The 23,255-nt window shown below is 43.5% G+C and overlaps 3 protein-coding genes and 1 long non-coding RNA gene across 5 annotated transcripts in view; 1 reads left to right on the top strand and 3 right to left on the bottom strand.

Annotated features, from left to right (window-relative positions):
* The window catches only part of LOC110013959 (gastrula zinc finger protein XlCGF57.1-like), a 317,596-nt gene that overhangs the window by 183,020 nt on the left and 111,321 nt on the right, over positions 1–23,255 (bottom strand). The gene's annotated exons all lie outside the window — the stretch shown is intronic.
* The window catches only part of LOC101172629 (zinc finger protein 436-like), a 1,005,429-nt gene that overhangs the window by 937,479 nt on the left and 44,695 nt on the right, over positions 1–23,255 (top strand). The gene's annotated exons all lie outside the window — the stretch shown is intronic.
* LOC111948762 lies at positions 206–1,598 on the bottom strand. The gene is made up of 2 exons (XR_002874747.1): positions 891–1,598; positions 206–775 (listed from the first exon to the last, which is right to left on the bottom strand). It is a non-coding gene; the product is annotated as an uncharacterized LOC111948762 (long non-coding RNA).
* The window catches only part of LOC101163225 (gastrula zinc finger protein XlCGF57.1), a 466,623-nt gene continuing 459,162 nt past the window's right edge, over positions 15,795–23,255 (bottom strand). For both annotated transcript variants that reach the window (XM_023962488.1, XM_023962487.1), the window contains one exon: positions 15,795–17,707. In XM_023962488.1, the coding sequence (XP_023818256.1) occupies positions 16,143–17,707 (1,565 nt within the window). In that variant the 3' untranslated portion in view covers positions 15,795–16,142. The remainder of the gene's footprint in view (positions 17,708–23,255) is intronic.

Here is a 23,255-nt window from a genome sequence, read left to right as displayed (position 1 = left end):
CAGGTCTGACAGCAACAATCTCAAATGTTGGACTGAAGCATTTCATTGTAAACATGTGTTGTTGTTTGTGTGTTGATCCACAAACACATGCTGTGAAGAGGAACCTGCAGTGAAGGCAGCCATGTTGGAGCCTCACACATGTTCTCATTAGGATCAAATGAACCAGTGTGTTTGAGACTGAAAGAAAGACTGAAGGACAAAGAAATATGAAGATTCATTAAGGATCAAATCCAGACTTTATTCATGTCTTCAGACAAAAAAGCTGCAGACATTTTACAGACACAATTGAGGTTTTTCAACACTTTTCTGAGCAGAAGATGCAGTTCTGGATACAGCCAGAAGGTGTCGCCCTTCTCATTTCTAATACAAGTTCAAACTACAGACCTGACTGATTTGGTTTGGTTTTTGTTATTTTAGCCATCATGTATGAAGACATCAGACCTAGAATTACAGAAAAAACATCAAAAATGTTTCACAAACTTATTTTAATAAATTAAAAAGTATCATTTCTGTCTATTGGAAGTCATTTGAAGTGAAGCTGTGAAAGTGACCACATTTGTTCAACAACCTCATAGCAACAAGAAACAAAGCAGATTTCTCTCCAAAGAAGTTTTTTTCCTCCGTTTTCCATCCAAACAAAGACAAACAGATGTTCTGTTTGGCAGAAATGTGTTTCCACCCAGAGGAACCTGCAGCAGCTGCTGATCCATCAGAAGATTCTGGACCTGCAGAGACTTCCCACACAGCTGCCTCTGCCTCCAAAGAAGCTGCTGATCTGCATGGAGAGAGAGAGAGCTCCAAGTCTCTGCAACCAAAGCAAAGAAGCAACCAGAGAACAGAAGCACAGAGCTGAAGCAAACATCCCAGAACGTTTGCTTTGGGAGTCCCACCTTCAGTTTGATCCGCTTCAAGACAAAGTCCCACATGAAAGAGATCAAAGTGAGCTAACCAAGCGCTTCATCCAAGAGAAGCAGCTCCAAAGCACAAAGACTCCGTCTGGTTGCAGGAACTCTGGGAAAGAAGGAGCAGGAGGAACTCCTGCAGGAATCTCTGCAGGAAACATCAGCTTGGAAAGAAGAGCTGACTCAGCTGAAACATCAGCTAACATGTCAGCAGTCTGTGGCTGAGACCAAGTCAACACTCCTGCAGCGCTCAGCTGCAGCAAAAAGACACCCAGCAAACGATGATAACTTACTTGATGAAAACAAAAGTAACATCAAAAACATCTGGAGCCTTCCTAACACAATTATTAAAAAGGGTGCCAAAAAAATAGTTATCCTAAATACTTTATTTATGATGAAAGGGAAAGTTACAAGATGGTGGCTGAAAGCTTTAATCAGTATTTTGTAAATGTTGGACCCGAATTAGCAAAAACACTCTCTGATTCAGGACCAACGGGAAACCAGTACCATGAACTAATCAGTCGGAATCCCAGTTCAATGTTTCTCAGTTTTGGTAAGCCCCTCCTCCTGGGGTTGCTCTCCATCAGTCCCAAGACAGAGGAAAAGAATTTACAAAGTTCAAGAACATGAATAAACATGCAGAAATAAACAGTTTCATTCAAAGAAACATTGTGTGTTCATCACAAAGACATTCCAATAATCCTTTTTTTTTTAAATTTTTTTTTTTAACTTGTCCTGTCCACCAGCTGGGCAGACAGATGAGAGCTGAGGGCCTCTTGTGTTGGACATATTTTACTTTAACAAGAGGGATTATTAATCTTCAGACAAACCAGAGGTATGTCTGAATAAACCCCTTTTGTAATTGAGGCCAAACTTTATTAATTTCAACCGTGTTTGAAAATTTCGGGTGTTGGACCGGACGGAAAAGGAAAGAAGGGAAGAAAAAGGGCGGGATGTTAGAGAGAGAGGGGGGTAGGAGAGTGATAATGGGAGGGGAGGGGGGATAAGACCATGAAGCAGCATAAAGCAACAAGTTCACTTGTTGTTTATCGTTACGGTAATGTTCAAATGTAGTACAAAAAGGGCGGGGCCTGTCCACACACACACTCAAATGTTATCAACACACCTGTTAGCTGCAAAAATGTCCACATGTCGACATGTACACAAAACAGATAGTGTTCACACGCATACTTATGCCTTAAAACCAACTAGTGTGAAATATTTTACCGTACCAATAGTGGGCCCCCCCTCCCCCCCCCAGAACTCCCCCCCACAGGACAGGGCTGACGGGTCGGGGTCTCCGCTGAGGCAATCGGTGGTTGCCCCGGCCGGTTGGCTGCCTCGGTCCCGTCTAGGGCCGGCGTTTGGGGGTGGGGGCCTGGGCTTGCTCCGGGGGGGGGGCGACACTTTCTGGCTCCTCTCTCTCTGTGTGGGGTGGGTGGTGCCGGGCCTGGGGTGTCGGCGCCTCCGGGGGTGGGGCCCCTGGGCTGGGTGGGCCACCACCCACCCCACACAGAGAGAGAGGAGCCAGAAAGTGTCGCCCCCCGGAGCAAGCCCAGGCCCCCACCCCCAAACGCCGGCCCTAGACGGGACCGAGGCAGCCAACCGGCCGGGGCAACCACCGATTGCCTCAGCGGAGACCCCGACCCGTCAGCCCCCCCGCCCCGTACCAATAGTGGGCCCCCCCTCCCCCCCAGAACTCCCCCCCACAGGACAGGGCTGACAAGACCCCCACCCCACCCCACCCCAGACCCCGCAGCCGAAGCGGATGACACCCAGAGCGACCGGGGGCCCCGAGAGGGTTGTCCCGTCCCGTCCCAGAGCCAGGGAAGGGCCGACCCCAGCCCCAGGTGCAGATGGGCAGCCCATCCAGCGCCGCTGCCCCCCCCCCCCAAGCAGGGCCCCCGATCAACCCCCCCCAGCACAGGCAAAGGGACCACCCCCCCAAGCCAAGCCAGACCACCACCCCACCCTCCCACCACGCACCCCCACACCCAAGCCCAGAGGACCACGCAGCGCCCCAGCCCGCCCCACCCAGGCACCGGATCCGACCCCCCGACCACGGAGCCCCCACCACCCCCCGCCAGGCACCGGAGGCCCCGACCCCCACCCCGAACCACGGCAGAAGGGCAAGGAGCAGCGACGACCAGGCCCCCCACCCCCTAAGTCATGGAGTTAGCTATGGGAGACCAGAGAGACCGAATTCTTTCAAAGTTACTTGAACTTTGGGCTGACATTTTTTCCAAGCTGATATGATCAAGCAGCAGATTTCTGTGTTGACTTATATTTATATTTTTCTTGTTTTTCCAATTCATTAAAATAGTTTTTTTAGCAATACAAAGAGTTATGAAAATGATAGAGCCTAATCCTCCTTCTACATCGATGGCACTCATGTCACCAAGCACACAAAGTGACGGTGAAGCAGTGATTGAAACTTTAAGCCAGACTGATAGATCGGCACATACCTGCTGCCATACCTGGACAGGCGTGCATAACCATAGTGCGTGCATGTAACTGTCAGGTAGATTACTGTCACAGTGCTAACAAATGTCTGAGTTGCTGAGACCCATCTTGAACATCCTCTGTCCAGTGTAGTAAATTCTGTGTAGAGTTTTAAAATGGATTAGCTGCAGATTTTGACTTTTTCTCAGTTTAAAGGTGTTTAGACAAAGTTCTGACTAGAAGCTTACATCTGTGCTGATGCTCAAATCCGCATCCCATTTTGTTGTTGGAAGTGAAATATTGTTATCTAAATTACATAAAAGTTTGTATATTTTGGAGAGAGTTTTATTCATTGAGAAATTAATCAGAGTGGTAACTACATCTGGTGGTTTTAAATCGTTGTCTCTGTATTTAAACTTTTTTGTAATAATTGATTTAAATTGCTGATATTCCAAGAAGTTATTTATTCCATGTTTGTCTTGAAGTTCCTGGGGAGTTATGAATCTTCTATCAATAATTATGTGTTCTAGTTGTTTTATGCCCCCTGCTTGCCAAGCTGGGAAGTGTATCATTTTTTTGTTTATAAGAATGTCTGGGTTGTTCCAGATGGGTGCCATTTTGCATGGTTGAATTGATGATTTTGATATTTTGAGAAATTCCCACCAGGCTGTTAAAGTGGCATTTATATTAGTACTTTTGAAACAATCCTGTTTTTTGACTGTTTGGCTAATAAATGGTAGATCTGACAGGTTGATCTTTCCACATAACGCCTGTTCCAAGTCTAACCATGAGTTGGTTTCTGGATTATTTTTTAACCATTTTAAGATGTATTGTAATCTATTTGCAAGAAAGTAATTGTGGAAGTTAGGTTATTCTAATCCTCCACAGCTTTTTGCAGATTTTAAAGTTTTTAGACTAATTCTTGCAGGTTTATTGTTCCATAAAAAGCTTGATGAGTCTAACTAATGTTTTGAACCATTTTAATGGCGGTTGTGTGGGAATCATTGAGAAGAGATAATTAACTTTGGGTAAGATTTTCATTTTTACTGTGGCTACCTTGCCCATAAGGGACAGAGGCAGGTTGGTCCAGCGTGTTAGATCGTCCTGTATGCTTTTCAGTAATGGGGTGTGGTTTAGCTGCACCAGTTCTGATAGTCTGGGGGAAAATAATCACAATAATCCTTAATAAAAAAATTAATACAAACAGTGACCGATGTGTCACATGACCCGGTATGTCGGTGACCGCTTCCAGGTTACTTCCGGGTAAACAAACAGACGCTAATGTTGGCGTCGTGTGCGCTTCGTGGGAATGGAAAAGCGGACCCTTCCTGCCCAGACGGCACCCGTGGGGCAAGTGGAGGCTGGTGTGCCTGGCCCAGCTGTCTGTGGAAGACGTTGAGGATGTGTACCTCTTTGGATTTATGATCATTGGATTCCTCCTCATCGGGATCAGAGGATTTCTGAGAGGCGATTCATCCGAGCTCTGCAATAGATTCTTCGGGGAGGAGAGACTCAGAACGAGAAACTTTCACAAGTGGATCAAAAGCTCTGTGCTTGTCTTGCCCACTTAAGCAGGATACTCACGATCGTTGAACTGGTGCGGAAGATGGATACCAACTTGGAGCGTGTTTCTGCCCGAATTGAGGCTAGTCTGGTCTAAATTGCCCACTTTTCGGATCAAAAATCTGCCTCGAATTGCATGACCAGTCAAAAACACAGCCGGCAGAGCAATCAACCTGCTGGCGCTGGGAAGTCTAAGCTAGGGACAGTGTTCTTTTCGTTGTATGCTTCATTTTTGAATCTACAAACATAGAGCTGATGTGCCTTACCAAAAAGCTCCAGTTTTGTCTCATCTGTCTAAAGGACATTTACCCGGAAGCTTTGTGGCTTGTCAACATGCATTTTTGCAAATTCCGGTCTGGCTTTTTATGATTTCTTTTCAACAGTGGTGTCCTCCTTTGTCGTCTCCTTTGAAGTCCACTCTGGCTCAAACAACGACGAATGGTGCGATCTGATACTGATGTACCTTGATCTATGAGTTCACCTTTAATGTCTTTGGAGGTTGTTCTGGGCTTTTTTGGATACAGTTCCAACTATCCGTCTCCTCAATTTGTCACCAATGTTCCTCTTCCATCGTCCAGGGAGGTTGGCTACTTTCCCGTGGGTCTTAAACTTCTGAATAATATGTGCCACTGTCGTCACAGGAACTTCAAGCTGCTTAGAGATGATTTTATAGCCTTTACCTTTACGATGTTTGTCTATAATTTTGTTTCTAATTTCCCGGGACAATTCTCTCCTTGGCTTTCTGTTGTCCATGTTCAGTGTGGTACACACCTTTTCACCAAACAGCAATGTGATTATTTGACTCCCTTTAAATAGGCAGACTGACTGATTATGGTTTTGAAAACAGCTGTGATGTCATACCTGAGTTCATCATGACCCCCTGGGCAATTACTTCTCAGTCTTTTATGGAGGTACCATCATTTTTGTACAGCCCTATTTCATTAGTTTGTTTTTTTAAATAATTCTGTTCAACAACTCAAAAGTAATGGCTGATTTTGATTATTTAGTTTTTAATATATTTTAATTTATTGTACTTTTGAAGGTTTCAAGTCATTTCAATGAGCATTGTGGACTTTCTTTCTTTAACTGAGGGGTACCAACAATTTTGTCTACCACTGTGTCTAGGTATTTATTTCTCCCCCAAATGATCAGAACTGGTGCAGCTAGATTACACCGCATTACTGAAAAGCATACAGGACGATCTAACCCGCTGGGTCCGCCTGCCTCTGTCTCTCATGGGCAAGATCATACCCACACAACCACCACTAAAATGGTTCAAAACATTAGACTCATCCATATCAAGCTTTTTATGGAACAATAAAACTGCAAGAATTAGTCTAAAAACTTTAAAATCTGCAAAAAGCAGTAGAGGCTTAGAATGACCTAACTTCCACAACTATTTTATTGGCAATAGATTACAATACATCTTAAATGGTTAAAAAAACAATCCAGAATCTAATTCATGGTTAGACTTGGAACAGGCATTATGTGGAAAGATCAATCTGTCAGATCTACCATTTATTAGCCAAATGGTTAAAAAACAGGACTGCTTCCATCATAGTAGTAGGTTTAGGGGCTGTCAACTGGACTTAGTTTTTAAAGTTAGAAGACGTTTCACTTCTTATCCAAGAGGCTTTATCAATTCAGAATCTTTCACCTCTTGGATAAGAAGTGAAACGTCTTCTAACTTTAAAAGCTAAGTCCAGATGACAGCCCCTAAACCTACTACTATGATGGAATCAAGCTGGATGAATGAGAGTCTTCATAGACAGACTGCTTCCATAGTATTAATATAAACGCCACTTTGACAAACTGGTGGAATTTTCCTAAAGGGTCAAAATCCTCACTTTTACCGGGCAAAATGACACCCATCTGAAACAACACAGACATCCTTATAAACAAAACAATGTTACACTTCCCAGCGTTAACACTACTAGAGCTTTTAATTATCGATAGAAGATTTATAACACCCCAGGAACTTCAAAGCAAACATGAATTAAACAACTTCTTGGAATATCAAAAACTTAAACCTCTAAAAGCTAAATTTATGTTTACTAAAAAGTTTAAATACAAAGACAATGATGCAGAACTACACAAACTAGTTACCTCTCTGATTTATTTTTCAATGAATCAAACTCTCTCCATAATATGCAAATGCTTATGCAACCTAGATGATGATATTTCAATCCTGATAAGAAAATGGGATGCAGACTTGAGCATCAGCACAGTAAAAAGCTTCTGGTCAGAATTTTGTCTAAACTCCTTTAACCCTACCATGACAAAGGTGGATAAAGGTGGAAAGATTTCATGTAATCCATGGACACCAGTGAAGATCACAAATCATTGAAGAAAAAAGGTTCAGAGCACTGTCTAGTGCAGTGTTTTTCAACCAGTGTGCTGCGGCACACTAGTGTGCCGTGGGAGATGGCCAAGTGTGCCGTGGGAGATGGTCAAGTGTGCCGTGGGAGATGGTCAAGTGTGCCGTGGGAAATTGCCCTCATTAACTGATCTAAAAACAATTACCATCTCCAGGAAATCAGCTCTGTGTTCATCCAAACAGGTCCTGATAAAACACTGAGAAGTTAGGAATATCAAAGATCACAAAATACTTTTTTCTTTGTGTTTATTTGATTCTATTAAAGACATTTTGATAAGAATGACGGTACGGCGATTAGCTGCAGCTTAAACTCTGTTTTAGGAAAGGTCCCGCCCCTTTAACTGTCTCCACCAATCATTATTAAAGGCTTGGTTACATGTCAGTCATCAGTCTGACCAATCAGAAGTGGTTAAAGTCTTCACTTCCTTGTTTCGATTTAGCACATAATTCTGTCAGTTCCAACAAAAATACCAGCTAAAGCTCGTCTTTAGCGGTGTGGCTTTCCACAGAATCCGGTGTCAGACCGTGGAACAAGTGAACAAAACAATGACGCTCGGAGACGCTAGTCTTTCTGCGGTCGGCAGATTTTCGGCACTACATCTCCCACGATGCATTGGGTTAAAGTGATTTTCTTAGCGCACAATGAGTATTTCCTCTTAACGTCTTAAAACAACGAACACACATCAAACAGCTTTTGAATCTTTTAACTTAACTTTTAATACATCTTTTAGAAAAAAAACAGCTGCAGCTTCCAGCTTTTTCTGCAAAAATTATCACAAAAATGCATGTGAGATTGTGGAGGGGCTGTAGATCAATACAGACAATGAGTATCTGCCTCTTTCTAAATGTTTGGATGCTCGAGTGCCGCAGGATTTTTTGTCAAGGTTAAAGTGTGCCGTGGCTCAAAAAAGGTTGAAAAACACTGGTCTAGTGGGTCTAGATGACCCAACTCCCAATGTTAAAGTGCCTACGATTGCATTAGGGTTACACTGACAAAAAGTCAAAAACTTGCAGCTAATCCAATACAAAACTCTCACAGAATTTACTACACTGGACAGAGGATGTTCAAGATGTGTCTCAGAAACTCAGACATTTGTGAACACTGTGATAATAATCTACCTGACAGTTACATGCATGCACTGTGGTTCTGCAAACCTTAAGGTTTCAATCATGGCTTCACCGTCACTTAGTGTGCTTGGAGACATGAGTGCCATCGATATTTTTTTTTTTACCTAACTGGAAAAATAAGAATAATATTAATTTAAATCAATATAGGAATCTACTGTTTGATCATCTCAGCTTGGAAAAAATGTCAGCCCAAAGTTCATAGCTAACTCCATGACTTAGGGGGTGGGGGGCCTGGGCGTCGCTGCTCCTTATGTGCCTGCCGTTGTTGTTGTACTTAGGTGGGGTAGGCACCGCATGGATTCCCTGGCTTGGGGTTGGGGAGGTGTAGTCAGGGCGAGATCAGAGTCTCACAGGGGCGGTGCTTGGGGGTGGGGAAAGGGCTTCCTCCGGGAGGGGGTGGGGTGCTTTCTTGGCTCCTTTCTCCATATGTGGGGTGAGGGGTCTGGGGCCCCTGGGTGGAGGAGACCTGGGATCAATGCTGGGAGGGGCTGGGGGAGGGTTGTCTCACCACTGGGGGACAGTACCAGCTGTCTCCCGTTATTGGAATAATGTATATTAGTTATCTCATATTTGCATCACCTGGCTGTGTGTAGGTGACATAATCGTGTTTGCAGAAGTGTGTGTGTCGAAATCTGTTTCACAGGAAGGTGGAGATGACACCTTTGGGAGAAAACGTTTTCTCTTTGTGACTTTCCAGCATTCTCCTGAGAACTTGGATGTTAGCTGTGTCTAGAATGAATCAAAGGACGCTCTGTGTTAGTTATCTGTGAGAAAATGCTTTGCAAGTCCGAAGATGATGTAGGAATGCTGAGAAAAGATAGACATGTCGTAATTCATGTTTTTCTGATAGCATTGCAGCTGTGTTCTGTTTCCCCTCCTTAGAGCTCAGCGCATCCGTCCTTCCATCCATCTTCCTCCGCTTATCCGGGACCGGGTCGCGGGGGCAGCAGTCTAAGCAGAGATGCCCAGACTTCTCTCGCCCCAGCCACTTCCTCTAGCTCCTCTGGGGGAACCCTGAGGTGTTCCCAGGCCAGCCGAGAGACGTAGCCTCTCCAGCGTGTCCTGGGTCTTCCCCGGGGCCTCCGCCCAGTGGGGACATGCCCGGAACACCTCTCCAGGGAGGCGTCCAGGAGGCATCCGAACTAGATGCCCAAACCCCGAGCTCAGCGCATGTTTAGGGAAAACCCAAAACAACTTAATAAAAAGGAAAGCAGCAGAATATGCGCCAGAGTGGAGAGAGATTGTTTACTGGGTAGATCTCTGTCTGCTCTCCTCGTAAAGGTAAAAATGATGGGGCAGGTAAACAAACATTACAAATCCTATAGATTTAATTCTTATTTAAATCCTTTGAGTTTGTTAGTTTACATCATATTATCATACGGAATTAAACTCCAAAGAATCATAAATGGTAGTAAAGTTGACATTATGCAGACACCTCTCTGCACTTGCAGTAACTTTAAAACAAACTGCTCTGACTTCAAGGCTGCAGACCTGCAACTGTGAGGAAAGGCTAAACTCCAGTATGTCTCCAAACAATATAACTGATTAGAATTTTCGAAAGCACTGTCAGTGGGAAATCAGAATGAGTGTAACATTGTCCATCCAATCCTCAAAATCTTTCTCCAGATTGTGGAACCAGATTGTGGAACCAGGTGATTGGGTTCTGATAAGAAACATCAAGAAAAAACACTGGTATGCACCCAGGTAGCAAGTGGGAGGGGCCCTCTGTCATGACTAGCTTGACGAGACAGACCCAGTTGCTGGGACACCGAAGGAAAACACAGGTGAATCAGTGGGTGAGTAACAATGTTTTATTTTTCTTGGTTCAGTGTGATAGTTGGTGTTGCAGGAGGTCAGATGATGGCTCGTGGCGTGACTGGAGGTTGGTCCGTGGCTCGTGATGTGACCAGAGGATAGGACCGTGGCTCATGGTGTGGCTGGAGGTTCAGCAGGGGCTCGTGGCGAGAATGGAGGTAGGTTGAGGTTTGAGGAGTGACTGGAGGATCCGCTGAGGCTTGGATCTGTGAGAGATGAGGACACAAGTGACCACTCGTGGGAATGAAATCCTGGGCATGAGACAGAGAGCGAGGCTTAGGCAAAGCAAGCGTACATGAACTATGGAAATAGTGACCAAACTATGCACCATCAGGGGATACAAACTGGTAATGAATGCTGGAGCTGGATCTCCTTTTGTAGGCAGGCAGGTGATGAGGTGAGTGGTCACAGATGTGTTGAATCAGGAGCCAAGCAGGGAGGGGAGGGGGAGGAGAGCTGACAGAGGCACCATGACACCCTCTTCCTTATATAAATACTTATTAGGGTGATGGGGCGTCAGCCTGTGATGCACGTTGGGGGGAGGAGTCACTTGGTAGTGACTCCCCTCGCCTGGTTATCCAATGGGAACAGGCCTCCCCTCTTGGTTTTAATTGCACCTAAGACCTGCAAGACTCTTGGTGGGGGTGGGGGGGGGGGGGGGCTTGGGCACCCCTTTAGTACACACGACCTACACCCCTCAAAGAAATTTCACTCCAACACACACACACACACATGCTCACAAACGCACATGCAAGAACCGCCCCCTCTTGGATATATATTACTTATAAACCTGGCTGTAATGATTTTAAACATCCAGCAATGTGTTGTTTTGTGCTCTTCTTCTTTTTTTTTTTTTTTTTTTTTTTAACTTGTCCTGTCCAACAGCTGGGCAGAAAGATGAGAGCTAAAGGCATCTTGTATTGGACATATTTTACTTTAACATCAGGGGTTATGAATCTTCTGACAAACCAGAGGTATGTCTGAATAAACCCCTTTTGTAATCAAGGCCAAACTTTATTCCTTTTAATCGTTTTGAAAAAGAGAAAGGGATGTTAGAGAGAGGGGGGGGGGGTTGGAGGGTGATCATAGGAAGGGGGTAAAACCATGAAGCAGCATAAAGCAACAAGCTACTGGATGTTTATCATTACGGTAAGGTTCAGATGTAATACAAATCTCAAAGGGGCGGGGCCTGTCCTCACACACACTCAAATGAGGGGAAAGAGAGTGCCGCCCCAGCCGAACCAGGAGAGCAGCCTTCCCCGCAGCGCCAGGAGGGCCCATCGCCAGGCCCCACCCGAGAGGGGTGCCCACGGCCCCAGACGATTATCACCACCCAGGGGTTCTGGGCATCCCCCCGCCACAATCCCAGGTACGAGCCAGGACCCCCCAAGGGAAACCCGCTCCGCGCTCCAGGCAGCCATCCACCAGGCCCACGGTTGGTCCAGAAAGGTGCAAGACAGGGGCCAGCCGCCCCCGCCCAGGAGGGGGGCACCCCAGGGAGAAGGGGGCCCACAAGGGTTGTTGTAGACATGGCCCGACCAGGCTCGGCCACAGTTGGAAGTTTGGCGAGGCCCAGCACCCGGGGGCAAGGACCAGAAAACCACCCCACAGGGACACAGACACCCACGGCTCAGGTGTGATATGATCCCCGGTTTCTGGCCTTGCCAGAAAGCTCAGGGATCCCCTTCCCTGCGCAGAGAGAGTACCGCCGGGTCCAGGAAACCGGCACCCGGGGGACACGACCGCCGTTGCCAAGGGCCCAGTACCCTGTACCAGGGATGGGGTCGGGGACAGATGGTCCAAGGTCCCACCTTCCTTGCGAAATGAGAGTGTGTGTGTGTGTTAGTGAGGGTGTTTGTGTGTACATGTGTGTGTGTTTATGTTGGAATGTATATTTTGAGGGGGGAAAGGCGTGTGTATAAATGGGGTGCAGTTAAAATTGGCGGTTAGGGCACTGAGGGGACATCTCCTGATTACTCACAGTGATGTCCCATCACCCTCCCTACCAAGGGGCCATAAATGTCTATGGTGCAGTTAAAATTGGTGGGTAGGGTGCTTAAAGGACATCTGCTGCTTGCTGGCAGTGATGTCAAAGCACCCCCCCTACCAAGGGCCCTACATGACCAGGGTGCAAATAAAACCAAGAGAGGGGGGGCCCATTCCACACGGCAATCATGGGAGGGGCACCACTGCCAAGTAGCTCCTCCCTCAAGGCGCAACACATGCTAAACCCCCCACCCCCTCAATTGGGGACAGCTGGTAGACTGTCCCCCGGTGGTCAAACAGCCGTCCCCGAAATTTAGATACTATTATCAAAATTGCATAACAGTTTGTATATTTTAGAGAGAGTTTTATTCATTGAGAAATTAATCAGAGAGGTAACTACTTCTGGTGGCTTTAAATCGTTGTCTTTATCATCAAACCTTTCAGTAATAATAGATTTTTTTTTTTTCAACTTGTCCTGTCCAACAGCTGGGCAGACAGATGAGAGCTGAGGGCCTCTTGTGTTGGACATATTTTACTTTAACAAGAGGGGTTATTAATCTTCAGACAAACCAAAGGTATGTCTGAATAAACCCCTTTTGTAATTGAGGCCAAACTTTATTAATTTCAATCATGTCTGAAAATCTTTGGTGTTGGACCGGACGGAAAAGGAAAGAGGGGAAGAAGAGAGAGGGACGTTAGAGAGAGGGGGGGTAGGGGGTGATAATAGGAGGGGAAGGGGGATAAGACCATGAAGCAGCATAAAGCAACAAGTTTACTGGTTGTTAATCATTATGGTAAGGTTCAAATGTAGTAAAAAAAAAAAAAAAAAAGGGGCGGAGCCTGTCCACACACACACTCAAATGTATTAAACACACCTGCTAGCTGCAAAAATGTCCACCTGTCGACATGTACACAAAACAGATAGTGTTCACACGCATACTTATGCCTTAAAACCAACTAGTGTGAAATATTTCAGTCATTCAGTCATGCAAACTGTTAGTGCAAAGGTGAGCTAACACCAGTGCTCAGTTGAGTGTTTATGTTCTTCTAAAATGGGTGGTGGAACGTGAAAAGAAGGAGGGAGAGTGCCCAGCCATCCCCACCCCAAGACCCCCACCGCAGCAGCAGCGGCAGCCGGAATCCCCCCAACGCCAAACGGGAACCGGCAGGGAACAACCGCCGCCCGGGGAACCAAGCCCGCCACCCAGGCCAGGGCCAGCAGGGCCTCCGCAAGGCCCCCAGAGCCAGAGGCCAGGGAGGCACCCAAGGGACACGGCCGCCATCGCCAAGGGGCCCGCACCCCCCACCAGGGAAGGGGTAGGGGACAGATGGACCCAGGTCCCACCTTCCTTGTAAAATGTGTGTGCGTGTATGGGTGCTTGAGAGGGTGTTTGTGTGCATGTGTGTGTGTTTATGTTTGAATGTATATATTGAAGGGGGAGGGGTGTGTGTACTAAGGGGGGTGCAGTTAAAATTGGCGAGTAGGGCACTAAGGGGACATCTCCTGATTACTCACAGTGATGTCCCCTCACCCTCCACACCAAGGGGCCTTAAATGTCTAAGGTGCAGTTAAAATTGGCGGGTAGGGTGCCAGGAGGACATCTGCTGATTACTCACAGTCATGTCCAAGCACCCCCCCTACCAAGGACCCTACATGTCTAAGGTGCAAATAAAACCGAAAGAGGGGGGGCCCACTCCATACGGCAACCATAGGAGGGGGGCCACTCCTAAGTAGCCCCCCCCCAAGGCGCATCGCAGGCTAGACCCCCCACCCCCTCACCCTAATATGAGGTTATATAAGGAAGGGGGTAAGTTGGGGACAGCTGGTAGACTGTCCCCCGGTGGTCAAACAGCCGTCCCCCAGCCCACCCCCAGCAAAGGGGCCAGGGCCACCCAGCCCAGGGGCCCACCCCGGAGGCGCCGACACCCTAGGCCCGGCACCACCCACCCCACACAGAGAGAGAGGAGCCAGAAAGCGTCGCCCCCCCCCCGGAGCAAGCCCAGGCCCCCACCCCCAGACGCCGGCCCTAGAAGAGCTCTGGTCAGGCCTCGACGGGACCGAGGAGGCCAACCGGCCGAGGCAACCACTGATTGCCTCAGCGGAGACCCCGACCCGTTAGCCCCCCCGACCCGTACTAATAATGGCCCCCCCTCCCCCCCAGAACGCCCCCCCACAGGACAGGGCCGACAAGCCCCCCACCCCACCCCAGACCCCGCAGCCGAAGCGGGGTGACACCCAGAGCGACCGGGGGCCCCGAGAGGGTTGTCCCGTCCCGTCCCAGAGCCAGGGAAGGGCCGATCCCAGCCCCAGGTGCAGATGGGCAGCCCATCCGGCGCCGCTGGGCCCCCCCCACCCGAGCAGGTGGGGGGTATTTGCAGATTTTAAAGTTTTTAGACTAATTCTTGCAGGTTTCTTGTTCCATAAAAAGCTTGATATGGATGAGTCTAATGTTTTGAACAATTTTAGTGGCGGTGGTGTGGGGATCATCGAGAAGAGATAATTAACTTTGGGTAAGATTTTCATTTTAACCGTGGCTACCTTGCCCATAAGGCACAGAGGCAGGTTGACCCAGCGTGTTGGATCGTCCTGTATACTTTTTCAGTTCTGATAATTTGGGGGAAAATAGATACCTACATATTTGACATTGCCTGATTTGACTGGTATTGTGAGTCTTTGTTCCATATTACTGGTCAGTGGTAATAAAACAGATTTGTTCCGATTAATTGAGTAGTCTGATAGGCAGAAGAATTCATCAATAATTGCTACTGTTTCATTTACAGAACGTGAATTATTATTTATTTTTTTGTGCTCTTCTTCAATCACCCTCCTAACCCACCCTCTGGGATCCCTCTCTTCTTCCCTGCTTTTTTTTCCGTCTGGTCCAACAAAAGATGGTTACAGATTTGATTTGATTTTTATTTGATTTAAAAAGGGTTTACGTCAAGCAATCAAATAAGAATAATACACAAAAAGAATACATTCATCAGTTATACATTCACACAATGACAAATCAAACTTAGGATAATTAGACATTTTCATAAATGTTGCTTGAAAGGCAGTGAAAGGAAGTGAACTTATATAATCCCACCCCTATTCTACCGTAACCATTTTATTACATGCTTCATCATTATCCGGTTCCTGGCTTTTTTAAGACAGAATTCAGAATCCTGAAGTATCAATTAAGCACATGACAAAGATGAATTACTTAAAAATTATGTAAAAAATAACTTTTAGAAATCAATATAGCAAATGTGAGGTACAATGGTTAACTCAAATACTTTAAGCGAAAATCATAAAAGTACAAAAACTACTAGGAAAAATCAACCAACAAAAATTGAACATTATCAAAATTTCTATAAAAATCTAAACATACGGTTATAATTCAAAACAATACTCTATTTAGAAGAAAATCTAAAAGTATAAATTCCATGAAGTTAAATATCTTAAAAAAGTGAAACTCACTATATTTAGAATCTTTACACAATCCCTTTTTTGAGATGAAGAATGTTTCAGGACTCACGTTAGATTTCAGAAAGCTGTTCACTTCCATGAATCCAATAATGACTTCTGCTTCCTTTTAACTGAATAAATGCATCAATGTGTTATGAAGGCCACCAGCCTGTGTACATTTAATGAAAGATCAGGCTGCTTTGATAGCTGACCTCAGGTCAGTTTCTCTTCTGTATGAATTCTCATGTTTACAGGTCAGAAACAACACAAAATATATTATCACATACTTTTCACAAAAGGGTCTTTTGAGACTAGACATTTCACTAAAATTTTCTTTACGCAAAAAAAGTATTCTCTACTGTGAGTTTTTTGTGTGTCTTTTGAGATTATATACAGTACTAAAACGTGTATCACATTCTTTAAACAAAAAAAGTATCTCCTGTGTGAGTTATGTGTGTTTTTGAGATGAGATGTTTAATTAATTTTTATTTTTATATTTTGTACATGAAACACGTTTCTCTCCTGTGTGAGTTCTCATGTGTTTTTTGAGAGAAGATAAATACCTAAAACTAGAATCACATTCTTTACAAGAAAAAGGCTTCTCTCCTGTATGAGTTCTCATGTGAGCTTTGAGATGAGATACATGCCTAAAACATTTATCACATTCGTTACAAGAAAAAGGCCTGTCTCCTGTGTGAGTTCTCATGTGTTTGTTGAGACAAGTTAAATAACTAAAACTTTTATCACATTCTTTACAAGACAAAATCTTTTCTCCTGTGTGATTTCTGGTGTGTGCTTTGAGACCAGACAAATGACTAAAACTAGAATCACATTCTTTACAAGAAAAAGGCTTCTCTCCTGTATGAGTTCTCATGTGAGCTTTGAGGCTAGATCCAGAACTAAAACATTTATCACATTCGTTACAAGAAAAAGGCTTCTCTCCTGTGTGAGTTCTTATGTGTGTTTTTAGAAGAGATAAAAAAAAAAAACTTTTTTCACATTCTTTACAAGAAAAAGGCTTCTCTCCTGTATGAGTTCTCATGTGTGCTTTGACACTAAATACAGAGCGGAAACGTTTATCACAGTGTTTACAAGAAAAAGGTTTCTCGCTTGTGTGAGTTCTCATGTGACTTTTGAGACTAGATGTTTGATTAAATGTTTTTTTACATTTTGTACAAGGAAAAGGCTTCTCTCCTGTGTGAATTCTCATATGTGTTTTGAGAGCAGATAAATAACTAAAACATTTATCACATTCTTTACAAGAAAATGGCTTCTCTCCTGTATGAGTTATCATGTGAGCTTTGAGGCTATATCCAGAACTAAAACATTTATCACATTCTTTACAAGAAAAAGGCTTCTCTTCTGTGTGAGTTACCATGTGTATTTTCAGACTAGACAAATAACTAAATCTTTTTTTACATTCTTTACACATAAAAGGCTTCTCTCCTGTGCAAGTTCTCATGTGTGTTTTCAGACGAGATAAATAACTATAACTTTTTTTACATTCTTTACACAAAAAAGGCTTCTCTCCTTTATGTCTAATGTGTGTTTTGAGAAGAGACAAATAACTCAAATTCTTCATCTGATCTCTGTTCTGTGGGTCTGTCTCTACATGTGTGGTTGATATTGATTCTTCATGTTGGTTTCCTTTTTCATCTTGACTACCAGTTACATTAAAGTTTTGCTGATTGTTTAGATCTGCTTCAATGTTCTTATCTTCCTCATAAGTAGGAATCTCAATCAAGGTATCAGTCTCCTGCTTCAGATCAAGCTGATTTTCATCCTGACTGATGAAGAGCTCTCCAGGTTCCTCTTTAATTTGTGGAGGTTCTGGTTCCTCTGGCTCCATTTTCATCTGTGGTGGTTCTGATTCCTTTTTAATCTGTGGAGGTTCTGTTTCTCCATGTTCCTCTTTAATCAATGAAAGTTCTGGTTCTCCATTTTCCTCTTTCATTTGAGGAGGCTCTGGTTTCTCCTGTTCCACTCTTAAATTCCTCTGTTGGTTGCAAAGATCCTCTTCACTCGCATAATGCTGAGGGAGGACTGTAGGGACAAAAAGACAAAAAATGAGACCTTTTATACTTTTAAAGGTCTTTGTGTATAGTCAAGAAAAATATAAATTCCCTTTTTCAGAAGCACTGGCAAACGACATAATGTAACGTCTTTGTCCTCTTTTACAGTTAAGACAGTTAGAGGTGATGTCAGTCTTTAAGTCTTCAGTGGGTCAAACACCTAAACAAAGAAACTCAGAAGTTTTCAAAAAAGGTTACAGACTATACATTTTAATAAACACACATTCTCCTCACAGACACAGTCAGCTTTTACAGTAATAAGGTGTTGGTCATTGATCTTATTTTCCCTTCTACCCCATCTCTTATGGGGGGAGTCAGACACTCAGTGGTAGTGGTTGTGTCCCTTAGGCCAGGACTCTAGACCAGGGGTTCTCAAAGTGCCAATGGCGGTGCTCAAGAAGATTTATTTTGGCCCTCAATGAATCAATGTGCTTGATTTGCAAGCAGGTAAATGCAACGCTCAAAGAATTCAATATAAATCGTCACAGCAGATGTTTACAAAAATGGCTGTATCTAGTGAAGCTGTGACAGAAGCTAGTAGCTACGTGTGGCTTTGTTGATAGTACCTGATATTGTTTGTCCATAGCAGAAAAAACAAAATAAAAAAAGAAGAAGAAATGTGTCTGTCAAATTATACAATAATAGACGAGCAGAAGATCTGGACAGCAACCTCAGACAGCAACTGGAAAACCATCTGGACAACCTGGTTAACTGCACAAATGACACATGAATGTAAGACTTTCTTAGTATTTCTTTATTCAAACAAAAATGCACCATTTTAACCCTTGTGCTATCTTAGATGACCCCACCCTTACATTGATGTGTTATTCCTACCATGACAAAAGTGGATAAAGGTGGACAGATTTCACGTAATCAATGGACACCAGTGAGGTTCAAAAATCATTGAAGAAAAAAGGTTCATTGATGTAAATTCAACATTTTTAAAGTACAATAAGTCTGTGGACTCTTTTTAATAACATCGTTATGCTGTTGCTAATAAATGACGAGTATTTCTCGTGGTAGTTTTGCTGATTGTCTAGTCTGGTTGATACGTGGTGAGTTTCTGCTTCATGCAGGTGTTGAGACTTTAAATGTGATCGTAAGTTGGTCTGAATGTTCTGTAGATGTGAGAAAGACTGCTCATATGCAGACGCGGAGCCAAACACACATTTACGCTGCAGTGAGTGACGGGCAGCGGGTTTTACGTTATTACAATCCCTGCGCGATTCACCTTGCAACCTGTCCCCACAACCCCACCCTCTGCTTTCTCCCATACAAATCCCGTCCCCACAACTGCGCGCTCTTCTCAGAGACAGGAGCACGCAGTTTTAGGTACGGCAATTCACAGGTTTCCGGCTGGTACAAACTCTGTGAAATATTGGATAATAGTAAACTGACAGCGCTGGCGCACATGTGGCTCGCAGACAAATCTTTAATTATACTTTTTTTTTTTTTTTTTCATTAGACCAGTCCTTCTCGGGCATGATGCGATGCCAGAGGCGCGCAGTAGTAGCGGTGCTTGGAGAGAAAAATCTGCGCCAGCACTATCAGTTTACTATTATCTATTATTTCACAGAGTCCAGAGTTTGGAACCACAGCCTCCTTGGGAAGCCCCGCTGTCCGGCTGTCCGCGCGGCCCGAAGCTTCTCCCTCGGACTAGCTCTTTGGACTGAGATAAACCCAGCCCGCTAGCCCGGAGAGGAAGCTCGTCCGGGTGTAACCGGCGGGTCAAGGCAGACCTGAAGCACAGTAAAAACAAGGTAAGCAAGGCAAAAACTTGGCATGGAGGGCCAGACTTGGCATGAGGTGAGGTAAGGTTTAACGAACTGGCGAAGACTGCTTGAGGAGGGCCTCCTTAAATGGCAGGTGAGAAGATGAGATGAGTAGAAACAGCTGCGAGTCAGGAGCAGAGCTGGGAGGGGGAGGAGTCTGACAGGCCACCATGACAACAGGGGAAACAGCGCATTTCTGCACGTGCTGAACATAATGTCCCCTAGGTCAATCTGCATTTCTGACTGCACGTAAATAGTGGAATAACATCAGCCCTATGTGAGAACTTCATCAAGTCTCAGATCAACTTTCAGAGCAAAAAGATTATTCATATTTTGTTTTTACATGAATTGTATTGGATCAGTTATTTATTTAGTACTTCCAGGCCTCTAGAGGGCGCAGTTCTTATGCTTATAGTATTCTACCTGTAGTTAGCAACAGGAAATGAGGCGACAGGAAGTTGTCTCCTGTAAAAACAATGGAGGAGGTTCTATGGCAATGTGTTCTGTCATCATAAGTCATCCAGCCCTTTGAGTGGCAATTCAAGTAAGGAGACATATTATATAGTTGGTTGTTAAGGAAATTGCAAATATTGAGGCTTATTTTTTATATATAGCACTATTTACTAAGTTTGTACTTATTAGAGCATAATAACTTTACATGCTGACTTTAGTTTTACTTTAATTTACTTGCCTCATTGGTTGTGTTTGGTGTAATATACATACAAGCATTTCTATTTCATTTATAGTGAAACTGAACAATGTGTACATTTAGTTTGGTATTGACGGTCACAAAAGCTTGTTTCCATATGTAAGTGCATAATCTCTTTATTCATGTGTTTTTCTGTATGTAATATTTTCAGTTTCACACTTCTGCGTATTAAATCCAGTTTCCACTACAACACCTGTCTGTTACTTGGAGGATGAATGCAAAGAAGAGTTTAGCTGGCTGTGAATCTCAGTAAACGACACAGGTCACATTGAGTGTAACAGTACATGAATCCTGATTGAGTTTTTTTAACAGAGGAACACTTTCTGTGCTACAGTTTCTTAACAGATGCCTAATTTTACCATTAATCTCCTTTATACGTTTCCTCAGACCAGAAACATTTTCAGGTCGACAACTTTATTTGACTGAATCTTTGTCCTCTGTCAAATGTTTGCTGCTGGTTAAAACTCTGTGATAAAGACAAAGACGTCAAACTGGATGTTAACAAATAGATGCCAACTTTAACCACGTCCGACTTTTAAGGTGTGATGAATAAATAAAGTAAAATAAAATGACACAACCGTCGTAAAACTGGTATTTCCTAAATATATTAATGATCATGAATAACTGCAACTGTATTATCTCCATGTGTGAAACATTCCGAGAGTCAATCACCGCTGCTTCTGGTTCGTCTGGTCCGAACTATTACGTTTTATTGCTTGTTTGTTTTTTAGCTTTCAGTTACTAAATATGCAATTTCCTACAGCTAAACAGCAGCAAAACCGAGTTAACAGATTCATTCCTCCTCAATATCCCAGTTCCAATTCGACAGTCAGATCATCACTTGTTTCCTCCTCAGTCACCAACCTATGAGGACAGTTCAACCCTCAGCTACAACCACATAAAGGATCGATACAAGACATCATTCCACCACTTACATAGTAATATGGTCCTTGCAGTCAGTGACTGCTGCTGCGGGCCATAATAATTCCAAACTCTGGCCCCTTCTATCACTTCCCGATGCAGAAACACCTGTCCATGCCTTTATCTCCTCAAGGCTGGACTACAGCAACTTCCTTTTTTTCTGACATTCCCAACAAAAATATAAAAAAACTTCAGTACATCCAAAACTGTGCAGCCAGAATCCTAAAAAGGGTCAGGAAGTACATAACCGCCATCCTGAAATCGCTGCACTGGCTTCCTGTTTCATCCCGGATTGAATATAGATTTCTCATCATCACCTACAAATGCATGGCCGGTCAGGCACCACCATACCTCCAGGATCTCCTCATTCCCCAAAAACATACCCGTACCCTCCATTCATCAGACAACTTCCTTCTTGTCCCCCACATCAGTCTCCACACGATGGGAGACAGAGCCTTTTGTTCTGCTGCACCAATGCTTTGGAACTCCCTTCCTATCAATCTCAGTACATCACAGACCCTGGACTCTTTTAAAACTCTCTTAAAGACACTGCTTTTTAAAAAAAAAAGAAAAGCCTATAATTGTTGATGGTTTTTATTCTGTGCTTGTTAAGTAGTACTTTTATAGGTTTAAATTAGTTTTGTATTATAATGTGCAAATTTTCTCTCTCTTTTTTTGAGTTTTTATTCACGTCTTGTAGCCCTTTAAGGTATGGAAGCAATACTGTAGCATAATTAAAAATAAAAGTCAAAACCAGAAATGCTTTTTCATTTTCAAAATGAAGTTGCATTTTTGGACTCAAAATTAAAATGAAAAAGCAATCCACCAAAAAGCTTTTTTCATTTCCTTCCTCAACACAGCTTATTCTGTCACTTAATTAAAATGATAATGAAAATGGTATTTGACATTTCATTTTCAAGACGTTCTCTGGTAAATGTGTAGCATAATTCATTTAGAAATGTCTAATTTGACATTTAAAATGGATTAATAGAAATGCTTTTTAATTTTCAAAATGTAGCTGCATCAAATGATTCAAAATTCAAATGAAAAAGCAATGTTTAAAAATGATTCTTCCTTTTATACTTAAAACCACTTATTCGGTGTCATAATTAAAACGAAAATGCAAAGAGGGGATTTTCACATCCATCCTGCGAACATTGTCGCAATAATCGTTTAAAAAAAGCATTTCCACCGAGGAGGCGGGGCGATGACGTCACTGCTTTCTTTGTGTTTCCGGCTGCTGAAAGACACAGGCACACCAGGAGCAGTGTGGCTTTGTGTTTGCGGCTGAGAAGAGGGTTTTGTGATGGTTGTGAACCTCTGATGATTGTACACAGAATAAGCGGTTTTAAGTATAAAATGAAAAAGCATTTCTATTAATCAATTTTAATTGTCAATTTAGAAATTTCTAAATGAATTTTGCTACACATTTACCTGATAACTTTTTGAAAATGAAATGTCAAATACCATTTTCTTTATCATTTTAATTAAGTGACAGAAAAAGCAGTGTTGAGGAAGGAAATGAAAAAGCATTTTGGTGGATTGTTTTTTATTTTAATTTTGAGTAAAAAATACAGCTTCATTTTGAAAATGAAAAAGCATTTCTGGTTTTGACTTTTATTTGGATTTATGCCACACAATCACTTCCATATTAAGGTTTTGTTTGATGATAAGTGCATTATAAATAAAATTTATCATTACTAGTAATATTATTATAAGATATTGACTTTTATGGATCCATTTAAGCTTGAATTAATTCAGATCGATTACTCTGTTCCATCAACCCAGCCCAGATATTTTCTGCCCTTTTTTCTGTAAAAATCCCAGAAATTGTTATTAGCCAGTTTAGCTCATGCTGGTTTGCGGCGCCTTCCATCCGTGAAACCCGAGTTCGACTCCGGGCTGCTCCCTGTTCCCTTCTCTACCTCTGCTGGTTCCAAGCCCAGTTTGAGAAGGTTGCGTCAGGAAGGGCATCCGGCGTAAAACATTGCCAAATTTACCATGCGACTTGTTCGCTGTGGCGACCCCTGTTGGGAGAAGCCGAAAGTGGAAGAAGGACTGTAATGATTCATTTCAACAATGCAATCCATTTCATAATTTGTGCTTGATGATTTGAT

This window comes from Oryzias latipes, chromosome 2 (genome assembly GCF_002234675.1).
Source record: "Oryzias latipes chromosome 2, ASM223467v1".
In the NCBI taxonomy this organism is placed as follows: Eukaryota; Metazoa; Chordata; class Actinopteri; order Beloniformes; family Adrianichthyidae; genus Oryzias; species Oryzias latipes.
Note: the sequence above shows the minus strand (reverse complement) of the source record. Positions and strands in the feature narration are given on the sequence as shown.